At 44.6% G+C, this 15,178-nt stretch overlaps 1 protein-coding gene across 2 annotated transcripts in view; it reads right to left on the bottom strand.

The window, feature by feature from the left end:
- The window catches only part of GXYLT2 (glucoside xylosyltransferase 2), an 83,141-nt gene that overhangs the window by 55,295 nt on the left and 12,668 nt on the right, over positions 1–15,178 (bottom strand). For both annotated transcript variants that reach the window (XM_010385979.2, XM_030919572.1), the window contains exon 2: positions 6,763–6,955. In XM_010385979.2, coding sequence (XP_010384281.2) covers positions 6,763–6,955 — 193 coding nt within the window. The remainder of the gene's footprint in view (positions 1–6,762; positions 6,956–15,178) is intronic.

The raw sequence follows: 15,178 nt of genomic DNA, 5'->3' as shown, positions 1-15,178 counted from the left end.
AAAAGCATGTGATACTACTTAAAAGCAACCCTTTGGTGCTTTTTTTTTTCTTTCTTTAAAGGAAAAACAACCAAAAAAAAAACCATCTCCTCACCATGTTTTAGTTACTTTGTGGTACTCTCAGGATGCTAGGTTGCGCACAATAAAATCAATTCAGGCTCTTTTGAGATGGAGTCTCACCCTGTTGCCCAGGCTGGAGTGCAGTGGTGCCATCTCGACTCATGCAACCTCCACTCCCGGGTTCAAGCGATTCTCGTGCCTCAGCCTCCTAAGTAGCTGGGATTACAGGTGTGTGCCACCATGCCCAGCTAATTTTTGTATTTTTAGTAGAAACAGGGTTTCACCATGTTGGCCAGGCTGGTCTCAAACTCCTGACCTTAGCTCGCCTTGGCCTCCCAAAGTGTTGGGATTACAGGTGTGAGCCACCATGTCTGGTCCAATTCAGGTTCTTTAAGCCAAAAAGAATTTAATGAAAGGATATTAGGTAGCTCAGAAGACCAGTGGGAGGGCTGGAGAACCAGACTCAGGGGCCATGCCCTGATCCAGCTTAAGCCAGACCCAGGCTCTACGGCGTCTGTGTCTTTTCCATCTGTTAGTCAGAGCCTACCACAAGCCAGTCTGGTAAGGAAACCCCAGCTACTATCACCACAAGTGCCGCAGTTTGCCCCTCTGATTCCAGGCACTGAAACCTCCTGATGACAATTCTTCCCATGGCAGCTCTCTTCTCGCCACCCCCTCACACACATGCACATGTGCACCCATATGCACATGTACACACGCACATGCGCACACACACATGCATATATATATATATACACACACACACATACACATATACAAATATATACTGGCTGCCCCTACCACCAGAATGGATTGGTAGCCTCCTTATTTGTGTGTCCCACTACTTCCTGATTCTGAGTTGGGCAGGAGTATAGTTTAGCCGAATCTCAACCACATGCCTGATCCCGAGTTGCCAGAAAAGGCTAGGAAACCAGCTAGCTGGCATCTCCCACTTCTCTGTTGAGAGATGACGAAAATACATGAAACTTTAAAATATGAAGTATCTACCATGTAGACGGCAAATACCACCAGACATCCTGTACATATGCAACTTTAAAAAGTCTAATTAAATACAGAAGAACTCGCCCATACTGCAGCCTTCAGAGGAATCATGACGGTAACTGGCAGTTTGTTTTGTTTTCACCCTGAGGTAAAAAATAGGTGGCCCTGAACTTCCCGGAAGTTATCCCCAAAAAACCCTGGGTTGCCCACAATGCCCTTGAAAAGGGTGACAGCCCACCTCCTCAGCATGTGCCAGTGGCTTGGCAGGAACCAAAACGGCTGTTCTATTTCTTTAGACCTAACAAAGTGCCCAACATATAGGAGATGTTTCAGAGAATCTTTGTGGGATAAAAAAAAAAAAATACTTTACCTGATTCGGCCTCACCACCACAAGCAGGGTATCATTTGCCCCATACCCCAGATGACAAACTGAAGCTGAGAGAAATTCTATGGCTTACATAAGGGCAAAGGCAGTATGCATCTAAACTGGCAACATAATCCCTGCATGGACAAGAAAGGGATGGTAGTATATGCCCTACCTAGTTTTTTTAAAAATTATTTTTATTTATTTAATTTTTTTTGAGACAGAGTCTTGCTCTGTCACCCAGGCTGGAGTACAGTGGCATAGTCTTGGCTCACTGCAACCTCCGCCTCCCAGGTTCAAGTGATTCTCATGCCTCAGACTCCCCTGAAGCTGGGACTACAGGCACATGCCACCATGCCTGGCTAATTTTTGTATTTTTAGTAGAGACAGGGTTTTGCCATGTTGGCCAGGCTGGTCTCGAACTCTAGACCTCAGGTGATCCACTGGCCTTGGCCTCCCAAAGTGCTGGGATTACAGCCGTAAGCCATCATGCCTGTCCACTGCCTAGTTTTTAACACCCTGTCATAATTTCCTTCGTTAGATGAGCTTCACTGGTTTAATAAAAACATGAGGAAATGAACCATCAAAGGGATAAAGTCATCAGAAAAATTCAACACCTAGCACAACTTCACAAGTATCTGCAATAATTCTTCCATACAATTTAGCTCTTAATTTATAATGTTCCAGTTCCTACGGCTCATAAAAAATTACTCCAAAACTTAGTGGTATAAAACAATCATTTATTATGCTTACAGATTTCACGGATCAGGAATTCAGACAACGCAGAGGAGGGGACAGGTTGACTCTGCTCCACAGTGTCTGGGGCCTCAGCTGGAAGCCTTGAAGGCTGGTGGCTGGAATCTTCTGAAAGCTGATTCACTCACATGTCTAGACTTTGGGGTTGGCTGTTGGCTGGAGGCCTCAGTTCTTTTCAGGGGCAGGCATCCTCACAAAGAGCCAGGCAGAAACTGTATCCTTTTTATGTCACATAGCATTACATTTGGCATAATGTATTTCATACATACATACATGTTTGTGTATGTATGTACATGTGTATGTACATATATATGTAATATATTAACTGTTGCCTTACAACAAATTACCCCAAAACTTAGTAGCGTATGATCACAAACAGGCCAGGTGTGGTGGCATGTGCCTATAATCCCAGTATTTTGGGAGGCCAAGGCAGGAGGATCACTTGAGCCCGGAGTTCAAAACCAGCCTGGGCAACACAGGGAGACCCCATCTCTGCCAAAAATAAAATATTAGCCAGTGCTGGGCAGAGTGACTCATGCCTGTAATCCCGGCACTTTGAGAGACTGAGGCAGGTAGAACACTTGAGGTCAGGAGTTCGAGACCAGCCTGGCCAACGTGACGAAACCCTGTCTCTACTAAAAATACAAAAATTAGTTGGGCATGGTGGTGCGGCTTGTAGTCCCAGCTACTTGGGAGGCTGAGGCAGGAGAACTTCTTGAATCCAGGGGGCGGAGAATGCTGTGAGCTAAGATCATGCCACTGCACTCCAGCCTGGGCGACAGAGCAAGATGCTGTCTCAAAAAAAAAAAAAAAAAAAAAAAAAAAAAAAATATATATATATATATATATATATACACACACACACACACACACCTTATATATTATATATATTTAAATACATATAATATATATTTTTATTAGCCAGGCATGGAGAGGATGCTGAGGCAGGAGGATTGCTTGAGTCCAGGCGTTCAAGGATGCAGTGAGCTATGATTGTGCCACTGCACTGGGCAACAGAGTGAGACCCTGTCTCAAAAAAATAAAAAGTAAATAAAATAAAACCACAAACATGTATGACTTTACATAGTTTCTTAGGGTTGAGAATGTACGAGCTGGGTTGTTCTGTCTCAGGGCCTCTCATGAGATTACAGGGCTATGGTCACCTGAAGGCTTGAAGGGGCTGGAGGATCTTCCTCCCAGCTCACACACAAGTGTTGGCAAGGGGCCTCCATTCCATGCAGAGGCCATGTAGGCCTCTCCAGAGGGCTACTCTGACATGGTAGCTGGCTTCCCCCAGACCCACTGATCCGAGATGGAAGGTGAAGTGTCTTTTGTAACCCGATCTCAGAAGTGACCTACCATCCCTTCCACCCTGTCCTATTAGTCACACAGAGGACCCTGGGACAGTGTAGGAGGGAAGTATACCAGCGTGTGAATAACAGAAGGTAGGACCACTGGGGGCCTCCTTGGAATGTACAACCTGCTAAACAGATATGGTTACACGTACACATCTTCCTTCCCTTCCCTTCTGCTTGTTTGTTTGTTTGTTTTCTGAGACAGAGTCTTTCTCTGTCACCCAGGCTAGAGTGCAATGGCACGATCTTAGCTCACTGCAACTCCACCTCCCAGGTTCGAGCAATTCTTCTGACTCAACCTCCCGAGTAGCTGGGACTGCAGGCACACTCCACCATGCCAGCTAATTTTTGTATTTTTAGTAGAGACAGGGTTTTGCCATGTTGACCAGGCTGGTCTTGAACTCCTGACCTCAGGTGATCTGCCAGCCTCGGCTTCCCAAAGCGCTGGAATTACAGGTGTGAGCCACCACATCCGGCCCTTCCCTTCCCCTTTTAAAGTCCAAGTCTGTATTTTGTTCTGCTCCGTCCCCACATCCTTGCTTTTTAGCATGCAGCAGGTAATCACTAAGTACTTGGTAGACGGATATTTTACAAGATATGAGTAGTGTTTGCGCATAGCCAGCTTCCCTTCGTTCCGCCCCATAGAGCACTTCTCAGCCCCCCACAGTTGGATGGGCTTGTGACTACTAGCAAGTTAAACATGCATGGAAAGACCTGTGTCACTGCCACACTGAGGGAATGAAAGGCGGGGTTATGACTCTCTAGTCTCTTTCCTGCCATGGCATCCCACGAACGATGTCAAATGCTCTGGTAAGTGTAGCTAACACATGAATAGCCTCCGTCTACTTCCCAAACCTGAGGCTGTGCAGAATGGAGGCTCTGCCCCCTGGGAGACAAGCTGCAGGCACATGAAAAGTATCTGAGTTTTGGGGAGTTGTTACTGAAGCCTGACCTGACCTATCCAGATTATAGATCTACCATCTCTTTTAGCAAACCTGCTAGCCTCAAGTTGCAGATGGGGAACTGAGGCTCAAAAAGGCCAAAAGACTAACCCGAGGTCATATAGCAAGTACATACTGGAGATGAGTTCTGAATTTGAGTCTTCTGTCTACTACTTCAGGAGGTGGTATGGTATATCGACTAATTCCATGGAAGGTTGAGCCAATCAACTTGACCTGAACCCTGATGAGCAAATCGCTAAAATTCTCTAAGCTCAATGATCTCCGTCTGTAAAACTGGGATATAATAGTTACCTTCTTCAAAGGTTACCTTTGAAGATTATGAGGATTAAATGAGATGAACTCATAAATCATAAGCCCTTAACAAATGCTATATACTCTCATTATCATTTCCCTTACACTTCAGCCTCTGAGCTAACTGTATAGAGTTGCAGCCTTTTTCCTTTACCCTTCCCCTGACTCAGATCCTTTACAAGGCATTTTCCAATCAATTCCAAAGCCCCAAGACTATCTCCTCCATGGTTTCTCTTGGTAAAGATGTCAAGGTGATTTTCTTTCCTACTCAAACATAACACATTTTCCATCTTTCTGTTATTAGCCTTTCTCTGCCCAACATGCTTTTATTGGGTATTTCTCATTAGTGCAGCTAGCCTGGTGACAGCATACAGCACTGTTGACTCAAGTCGGTAGACCACAAAGCAAAACAGCTTCTCGCTCTGCCACCATTTGAGAACGTACTGCAAAAGAAAACCCTCAAGGAAAACAAAGCCTGTTCTGCAAAGGTCATGTGTGTACCTACCCTGGGGGAAGAGACCTTCCCAAAGCTCTTCTTGTGTACTGGAAAAACTCATTACCTATTCTTCAGTATGGGAATAGTCAAATAAATGAGGACATAGCCCCGTAATAAAATAGTATGTAGTCACCAAAAAGAATGAGGTAAGAATGTAGGAGTACTGACTGGGAGCAATGCTGATGATACAGTTTTCAGTGCAGAAAAGCAAGTTCCATAACAATATACACAGTATAATCCTGATTTTGTAAAAGAAATACAATTTAATCAGGATATATACACATATATGTAATTACACATATGCATATCTATATGTACAAACATACAGACACACAACTGTATACGGAAAAAAAAAAATACCGCCAGGTGCAGTGGCTCATGCCTGTAATCCCAGCACTTTGGCAGGGACAGGCAGGTGGATTATTTGAGGTCAGAAGTACAAGACCAGCCTGGTCAACACGGTGAGACCCCGTCTTTACTAAAAATACAAAAATTAGGGCCGGGTGCCGTGGTTCAAGCCTGTAATCCCAGCACTTTGGGAGGCCGAGATGGGCAGATCACAAGGTCAGGAGATCAAGACCATCCTGGCTAACAAGGTGAAACCCCATCTCTACTAAAAACTACAAAAAACTAGCTGGGCGAGGTGGCAGGCGCCTGTAGTCCCAGCTACTCAGGAGGCTGAGGCAGGAGAATGACGTAAGCTTGGGAGGCGGAGCTTGCAGTGAGCTGAGATCCGCCCAGCCTGGGCGACAGAGCAAGACTCCATCTCAAAAAAAAAAAAAAAAAATTAGCCAGGCATGGGGGCGAACGCCTGTAATCCTAGATACTCAGAGGCTAGGCAGAAGAATCACTTGAACCCAAGAGACAGATGGTGCAATGAGCTAAGATCGCATCACTAGACTCCAATCTGGGCAACAGAGTGAGCCTCTGTCTCAAAAAAAAAAAAAAAAAAAAAAAAAAAGAAAAGAGAAAGAAAAAGGAAAAAGAAAAAGAAAAAAAAAAAAAAACCAGGGGCTGGGCACAGTGGTACATGCCTGTAATCCCAGCACTTTGGGAAGCCGAGGTGGACAGATTGCTTAAGCCAACCTAGGCAACATGGCAAAATTCTGTCTCTATTAAAAAACATACAAAAATTAGCCAGGCATGGTGGTGCATGCCTGTGGTCCCAGCTACTCGGGAGGCTGAGGTGGCAGGATCACTTGAGCATAGAAGGTTGAGGCTGCAGAGAGCCGAGACTGTACCACTGTATTCTAGCCTGGGCAATAGAGTGAGACCCTGTCCTCATTCAATCCTCACCATATCTCTGAGATAGGTGTAATTATCCCTGTATTAACAAAAAGTGAGGCTCAGAGTCAAGTGTTCAAGGTCACACAATTGAACATGCAGCAAAATACATTAGTCAACAGAATATGCAGTTCCTAAAATGTAGTCTGTTTGTACTCAGTAAACACTGTGCCATGATTTCTGCAAATTCACCTGCTTATCAAACTCGGGCTTCAGAGAGTCTTCAGTGAAGATGTGGAATTGGATCTTCCTGTGGCTAAAGAGCACAGCTGATTTGAGCATGACCAGCGTCTCCTCCAGCCGATTGCCACAGGCCACCACAGCCAGGTGGATCCAGAGCTCGGGTGGCAGCACAGCTTGGAAACTCCTGGGTTCTCCAGGCCTCCTAGGAAGAAAGAAGACAAGTGAAAGCTATTACTAAACTCAAAAAAGTAAAAACAACAAAAAACCAGTGAGTGAATGGTTAGAACACTTCAAAACCTGATCAGGCACAATCTGTTATATTTTATAAAGTGATAAGCATTTTGACAATTCTTCCTGCTTAGAGAAAAATACCATTTATTCCCATATTTATCCTGGCAATAGCAGGATGAGTCACTGTTTGGACTGCTATAGGTGTCTGAGGCTTTTTCTGCCAGCACTCAGCTGTCTAGTGCCTGCTGGCTGCCTACTGGCCCATGTTTGGAAATAGTATTGCTAAACTTCGACAGCTGACACAAGGGCTGTGGAGCTCCCACTCGCACAGGCCGTGGAAATTAGATTTGAATGCAACTTGAACAAGAGGAGGGTGGGTTGTGGCTTTCCCATGTGAAACGAGCAACATGATATTCCCATCATCTGGATGTTTTTAGGTTGGGGTGGAATGCATGACCACTGGACCAAGGCAAGTCTGGGAGGTGAGAAAAGAAAACAACATATGTGCCCTGACTACATCTCAGGAGAGTCTTGAAGAAACAGGTGTTAATCCTGACTGTCTCGCCAATACTGGTGAGGTGGTGGCTATGAAATTCATCTTCCAGTATGAAATTCACATTAATGAGAAACAGGCAGGAGAGGGGGCAGGTTAAACTGAAAATGATCAAGGTATCACATACTGAGTCAACAGCTGACAGAGGGATAGGGTCCAAGGGTCCAGAATCATCATCCAGCTATTTCCTAGTAATAAAAGATTTGTTCCAGACCAGGGGATGCAGCCAAGCCTCAAACACACCACAGAGAAACATTTGCAGGCAAGTTGGAAGAAGTTGGCCTGGAAAAGGTGCCCTGAGACAAATGAAACTAATTTACTTGCACAAAAGATTTGGAGACCAGGGAAACTTGGATGTCAAATGCTACCTTCCTTCCAAAAACTTCGAGTTCAATCAGCTTGCTGCTCCATTATTCACTGCATGGTTGAATAATGGCAGTCTTGCTCCAGATTTCTTTCACCAGGAGGAAAGTTGAAGATGTGGGTGGAGCATTTTGGAAAGCTTCCCAATTTGATTACTTATGAGCATGCTTAGCAGAAGCACAGTCTCATGGCTCAGCTAAGACCAGATGCGGAGAGTTACTTGGATTCCATCTACTTCGGGGATCACAAGAAAAGACAGTAGAGACATCTCAAGTATCTCTAGAAATTGTCCACTTCTCTCCATTCTCCCTGCCATTCATTATCTGGTGAGGCCACCATCTCCCTTCGCTTAGATCACTGAGACAGCCCTCTGGTGGTCCACCTGTCTCCAATCTTATCTTTAACCCCCAGCCTATGCTTTCTCCTGGTTGGTGCCTGGGTGATGTTCCTCTAAAATGCAAATAGGATTGTGTTATTCTCTTGATTAAAATAATGCAAGGGCTCCCCACTGCCCCCAAGATCAAGTCAAAGCTGCTGACTATGGTTGCTACTTACATCTCTCACAACTGCCCCCAGTACCCCAATCTGGAGAGGCGGCCATTCATAATCATAGTCATATTCTGTTTCACTTCCAGCGCAAGTGACCATGCTGTGTTGCCTCCAGGTCTTGGCACATACATTGTCTGTCTCTCTTTATTTCAGAAATGCTCTTCTCTGCCCTCTTTTCCTTGCTAACTCCAGACCATTTATTAATCAACAAATCTTTACTAAGTACTATTATGTGTAGGCATTATAATAGAAAGACAGTAGTGAACAAAACAAAGACACCTGCACTGGAGGAAGTTACATTCTGCAAGGAATAAGGGAAACACAAAAATAAATAAGAGTCAAAGTAGATGGTAACTAAATAATTTACATAGAAAGCTAGACAGTAATAAGTACTATGAAGGGAATACATAGTGGAGCAGGATGGGGGTACCAGGAGCGGCTGGCGGGCTTGGGGCAGCATATTCCCGACAGTGCCAAGTTGGAAAAGGCCTAACTAAGGTGAGCTCTGCAAATAACCTACAGGAGGGGAGGTAGGGAGCCATATTCACATCTGGGGGGAGGAGCATGCCATGCAGAGGGGACAGCAGAACAAAGGCACTAAATCAGGGATCTGCCTGAAGAATGTGAGGACCCCTGCCTGCAAGACTCACAGGCCTGGTCTCTTCCTTGGCTTCATGGGTGGGTTTTCATGTTTGCTATTTAAGCCAACTCCCAATTCACATGTAAAGGGATGTGAAGGAGATGTTAAAGATGATGCTAAAATGACAGCCAATCTCTAAAAATCAGTCAAGACACTAGCTGAAAAACGCTATGAAAGAGATTTAATGCAAACTCATTTGCTTAAAATTATGCGCAGTATTTAGGGATATGCATATAATTCAAATGGACTAAGACCATAAAGGCAATCACTTAGATATCTTAAATACGACAACCCTCACCTGCCCCCAAACAGAATGACTCCATCTAGTTTAGCTTTACATATTGGGCTTCTGCAAGAATAACAAGTTTTAATCTTAGTAATCAGGGAAGTACAAATCCAAATACTAAAGAGATTTATTTTTATTTTCAGACTGGCAAAAATTACAAAGTAAAATAGAAGCTGGACCATATTGAGCTTTCACGTGGATATGGGGCAGGGGACAGCTCAGGCGCTGGTGGGGGCAGTAGTAAGTTGGACTGCACACTTTGGAGAGCCATTTGGCAACATTTAACACAGGTGAAGATGGATGTTCACCTTCCACCCTTCCAGTCCAACTCCTGCATATATAACCTGAAGAAACTCTTGCACATTTGCACAAGACCTATGCAAGAATGTTCACAGCAGCGCTGCTTATTGATAATGAAAAATAGGTAATAAATTTCAGTGACTATGCAAAGGAGAAAAGTGAATATATTTGCTATGTTTTTAAAGTGAATACCATATAGCAGTGAAAAAAAATAAACCAGACTGACATGTACCAACATAAGGCCAAAGAGGATGAAAAACAACAGGCCAGTGCGGTGGCTCATGCCCATAATCCCAGCACTTTGGTAGGTCGAGGCGGGCAGATCACTTGAGGTCAGGAGTTTGAGACCAGCCTGGCCATCATGGTGAAACCTTGTCTCTACTAAAAATACAAAAATTAGCTGGGTGTGGTAGCATGTGCCTGTAATCCCAGCTACTTGGGAGGCTGAGGCAGGAGAATTGCTTGAACCTGGGAGACTGAGGTTACAATGAGCTGAGATGGTGCCACTGCACTCCAGCTGGGTGAGAGTGAGACTCTGTCTCAAAAACAAATGCAGGAGAGTGGTTATTTTTTTCCTTTCCTTTCCTTTCTCTTCTCTCCTCTCCTCTCCTCTCTCCTCCCCTCCCCTCTCCTCCCCTCCTCTCCTTTCCTTTCCTTCCCCTTTCCTTTCTCCTTTCCCCTTTCCTTTCCCCTTTCCACTTTCCTTTCCCCTTTCCACTTTCCTTTCCCCTTTTCTTTCCTTCTTTCTTTTTTTTTGGGACAGAATCTCACTCTGTTGCCCAGGCTGGAGTGCAGTGGTGCGATTTCAGCTCACTGCAACCTCAGCTCACTGCAACCTCCACCTCCCAGGCTCAAGCAATTCTCGTGCCTCAGCCTCCTAAGTAGCAGGGACTACAAGTGGGAGGCCTCCATGCCTGGTTAAGTTTTTTTTTTTTTTTTTTTTTTTTGTATCTTTAGTAGAGACAGGGTTTTGCCATGTTAGCTAGGCTGGTCTTGAACTCCTTGCCTCAAGTGATCCACCCGCCTTGGCCTCCCAAAATGCTGGGATTACAGGCATGAGCCACCATGCCCGGCTGGATAGTGGTTATTTCTGATTAAAATCTTATTCCTTAAGTCGAGTGGTGGGCACTTCATTTTGTTATTATCTTTATTTTTTGTGGCCCCAAAGTATTTGACTTTTTTTTTTTTTAATTAAAAAAAAGCATGCACTGCCCTGCAAGACAGCAGGTCACCTCTTCTCTTCTTTGCAGGCTTCAGTGATTTGGGTCTGCACAGCACAAAAAGCAGGGGCTAGGGACGACAATCTTTCACAGTGTCTGGTGACAGGTACTAAAAAGAAAAATAAAACCTCTCCTGGTGCCAGTTCAAGTATCAGTGGTTGGGATTTAATGAGACCTCTGCTGGCCTCACCCTATTACTCCTCACATTACATGAAAAATCTCAGGCTTTAGGTAATCAGTGTTAGTGCTGTGCAGTCACAATGCATAATAAAGTTTAAGGACACGGGTGTGGTGTGCCTTTCACCATCTCCTACTGATGGCACTCTCAAATGTCACTCAAGACTGTGAGGATCCAGGGGAGTGCAGTCTAGGGACCTAGGACTCCTCAACCCCTTGAATGACTAGGATTGGGCAGGGAATGGGTGATAAGGAATTCTAGCACTGCTGTGACTGATAGTTAATATTTACATTCTTATTTTTACTTTATAAAAGGGGACTGGAGTGAACATTTGCTGTCCAGAAATTTTAAGGACCTGTTGCTAAGGGAGGGGTTGATGGCAACGATCCTGGTAACCATGCTGGTACAGCCTGAACAGGAGTCAACCTATCACAATGGAAAAGCAGAGTCAGATGATGGCAGGGCAGATCTCCCGTGATACTGCGTGGATCTAGGTGCATCTGACCCTAACCTGGGGCAGTTTAGTTACTAAACCAGTAAACTCCCTTTTGCTTAAACCAATTTGAAACAAACTTACAACTTAGCAATCAAAATAATAAGAGTCATAACATAGGTCCTAAAAAGATGTTTCTAATCAACTTTGACTCTTCCTGCCTCGCTCATATTCACTTGATTTATCTTTTGAAATGCCCACTGAACCCATTCCTCCCTTGTTGCTCACTGCTATGACCCCTACCCAAATCCTGACCATTCTTCCAGTTTTGTGGCTGGAAGAGATGCCAGACACCATGTAGGGCAGGGGATTCCCTACCTGGCCATGCATCATAATCATCTGCAGTGTCTGTTATTCTGCAGACTCCCAACCCACAGAGATTCTGATTCCATGGGATCTTGGGTGAGACCCTGGAGTTTGCATACTAACACACTTGTACTACACACCACTCATAGTTCAGCTATGGTCAGGAACCAGGGATCTGAGCTCACATCTCACCTCTCCTCCTTTCCTTAAGACTTACATTCCCAGAAACGGAATTACTGGGTTAATATCTATGATCCTTTCAAGAAAGTAGCAATTTTGATAGTTTCTCAAATTTACCCAAGTTCTAAAGGAAAGCATCAGACTACGAGAAGAAAGCAAAAAGCGTAACAAACACTACCCCAGCCATCTCTGGATTACTTGTACTATGCAAGTGGAAATGGTCTTGCGTAAGACCTACTGCCTCCTAATTTCCGTGTATTCCAATGGGGTGATGCATAGGTGTTAGTAAACATTTAGACTCCGATACAGCAAGTAACACTGAGTTACACAGTGAGAAAGCTATTCCATTTTCAGTGCTTTTTCAATAACAGCAACAACCATAAAGTCTCAGCTTGATGCTTTTTAAGAATTTTAATATTTTCTTATTCTTTTTTGTTTTGTTTTGTTTTTTGAGATGGAGTCTCGCCCTGTGGCAAAGGCTCGAGTGCAATGGTGTGATCCCAGTTCACTGCAACTCTGCCTCCTGGGTTCAAACGATTCTCCTGCCTCAGCCTCCCAAGTAGTTGGGATTACAGGCACCCACCACCATGCCCAGCTAATTTTTGTATTTTCAGTAGAGATGGGGTTTCACTATTTTGGCCAGGCTGGTCTCGAACTCCTGACCTCATGATTCGCCTGCCTTGGCCTCCCAAAGTGCTGGGATTACAGGCATGAGCCACTGCACCTGGCCTTTCTTATTTATTTATTTTTTTGTAGAGATGGGATCTTACTATATTGCCCAGACTGAACTCCTGGGCTCAAATGATCCTCCCACCTCAGCCTCGCAAAGTATTGGGATTATAGGCATGAGCCACTGCACTCGGCTCAGCTTGCTGCTTACATGTCTTGAACACTTTTCTGATACTGTCTAATCCTCCCTTTCAATTGAAAAGACACCAGAGCCATCAGCAGGAAAGAATAACAAGCTAAAAATGAACAACATTTAGTGTTTTTAGTGTTTGACAATTACCTTCTATTAATGTTATTACTGACAACTTCTGGCTTTCTGATACAAAGTTTCCTTTAAAAATAAATGTACTTAGGATGTGGAGAAACTAGGACCCTCAAACATTGCTGGTGGGATTAGAAACTGATACAGCCACTTTGGAAAACAGTTTGGTAGTTCCTGAGAATGTTAAATATAGAAGGTACCATATGACCCAGAAGTTCCTTTCCTAGTTAGATACCTACAGGAACTGAAAACATGTGTCCACACAAAAGGTTGTACACAAATGTTCAAATAGCAGCATTATTCCCAATAGCCAAAAAGTCCAACTTAAATGTCCATCAACTGGTAAACTGATACATCAAATATCCATACAATAGAATACTATTTGGCAGTAAAAAGGAATCAAGTATGATATGATGAGTGCTACAACATAAATGAACCTTGAAAACAGTAAACCTGTGAACGTAATGACAATGTAAAAAGCCACATATTTTATGATTCCACATATATGAAAAGTCCAAAATAGGCAAAGCCACAGAGGCAGGAAGTATATTAATGAGGCGAGGTGCAGTGGCTCACCCCTGTAATCCCAGCACTTTGGGAGGCTGAGGCGGATGGATCACTTGAGGTCAGTAGTTTGAGACCAGCCTGGGCAATAGGAGAAACCCCGTCTCTACTAAAAATATAAAAATTAGCTAGGGGTGGTGGTGCTTGCCTGTAATCCCAGCACTCTGGGAGGATGAGAAAGGCAGATCACTAGAGGCCAGAAGTTTGAAAACAGCCTGGCCAACATGGAGAAACTCTGTCTCTACCAAAAATACAAAAATTAGCTGGGCGTGGTGGTGCATGCCCGTAATCCCAGCTACTTGTGTGGCTGAGGCAGGAGAATCGCTTGAACGCAGGAAGTGGAGGTTGCAGTGAGCCAAAATCACACCACTGCGCTCCAGCCTGGGCGACATAGCAAAACACTGTCTAAAAAAAAAAAAAAAAAAAAAAAAAGGTAAAAAAGTAGATTAATCGTTTTCAGGAACTAGGGGGAGGGGCAAATGGGAAGTGACTAATGGCTTAATAGGTACAGGGTTTCTTTTTAGGGTAATGAAAATGTGAAAATGGCTGGGAGCAGTGGCTCATGCCTGTAATCCCAGCACTTTGGGAGGCCGAGGCTGGTGGATCACGAGGTCAGGAGATCGAGACCATCTTGGCTAACACGGTGAAACCCCATCTCTACTAAAAATACAAAAAATTAGCTGGGCGTGGTGGCGGGCGCTTGTAGTCCCAGCTACTCGGGAGGCTGAGTCAGGAGAACAGAGTGAACCCAGGAGGCGGAGCTTGCAGTGAACCGAGATCGTGTCACTGCACTCCAGCCTGGGCGACAGAGCAAGCAAGACTCTGTCTCAAAAAAAAAAAGAAAATGTGAAAATGTTCTGGAATTCGATGGGGGTGATGGAGGCACAATTCTTTGAATAAACTAAAAACGACCAAATAGTATACTGTTTTTTTTTTTTGATGCAGAGTCTTGCTCTGTAGTCCAGGCTGGAGTGCAGTGGTGTGATCTTGGCTTACTGCAACCTCTGCCTCCTGGGTCCCAGTTCAAGCAATCCTCCTGCCTCAGCCTCCTGACTAGCTGAGATTATAGGCATGTGCCACCATGCCCAGCTAATTTTTTTTTTTTTTGAGACGGAGTCTAGACCTGTCGCCCAAGCTGGAGTGCAGTGGCATGATCTCGCCTCACTGCAACCTCCGCCTCCCAGGTTCAAGCAATTCTCCTGTCTCAGCCTCCTGAATAGGTGGGACTACAGGCACTTGCCACCACGCCTGGCTAATTTTTGTATTTTTAGTAGAGACGGGTTTCACCATATTGGTCAGGCTGGTCTCAAACTCCTGACCTCAGGTGATTTGCCCACCTTAGCCTCCCAAAGTGCTTGGATTACAGGGGTGAGCCACCACACCCGGCCAATTTTTTGTATTTTTAGTAGAGACAGGGTTTCACCATGTTGGCCAGGCTGGTCTTGAACTCCTGACCTCATGATCCGCCTACCTTGGCCTCCCAAAGTGCTAGGATTACAGGTGTGAGCCACTGTGCTCGGCCCAAATTGTATACTTTTAAAAGATACTTGAGTTAAACTGCAATAAAGTTG

The sequence above is a fragment of the Rhinopithecus roxellana genome, chromosome 1 (genome assembly GCF_007565055.1).
Source record: "Rhinopithecus roxellana isolate Shanxi Qingling chromosome 1, ASM756505v1, whole genome shotgun sequence".
Taxonomy (NCBI): Eukaryota; Metazoa; Chordata; class Mammalia; order Primates; family Cercopithecidae; genus Rhinopithecus; species Rhinopithecus roxellana.
The sequence above is the reverse complement of the archived record's forward strand: the minus strand, read 5'-3'. Positions and strand labels throughout refer to the sequence as shown.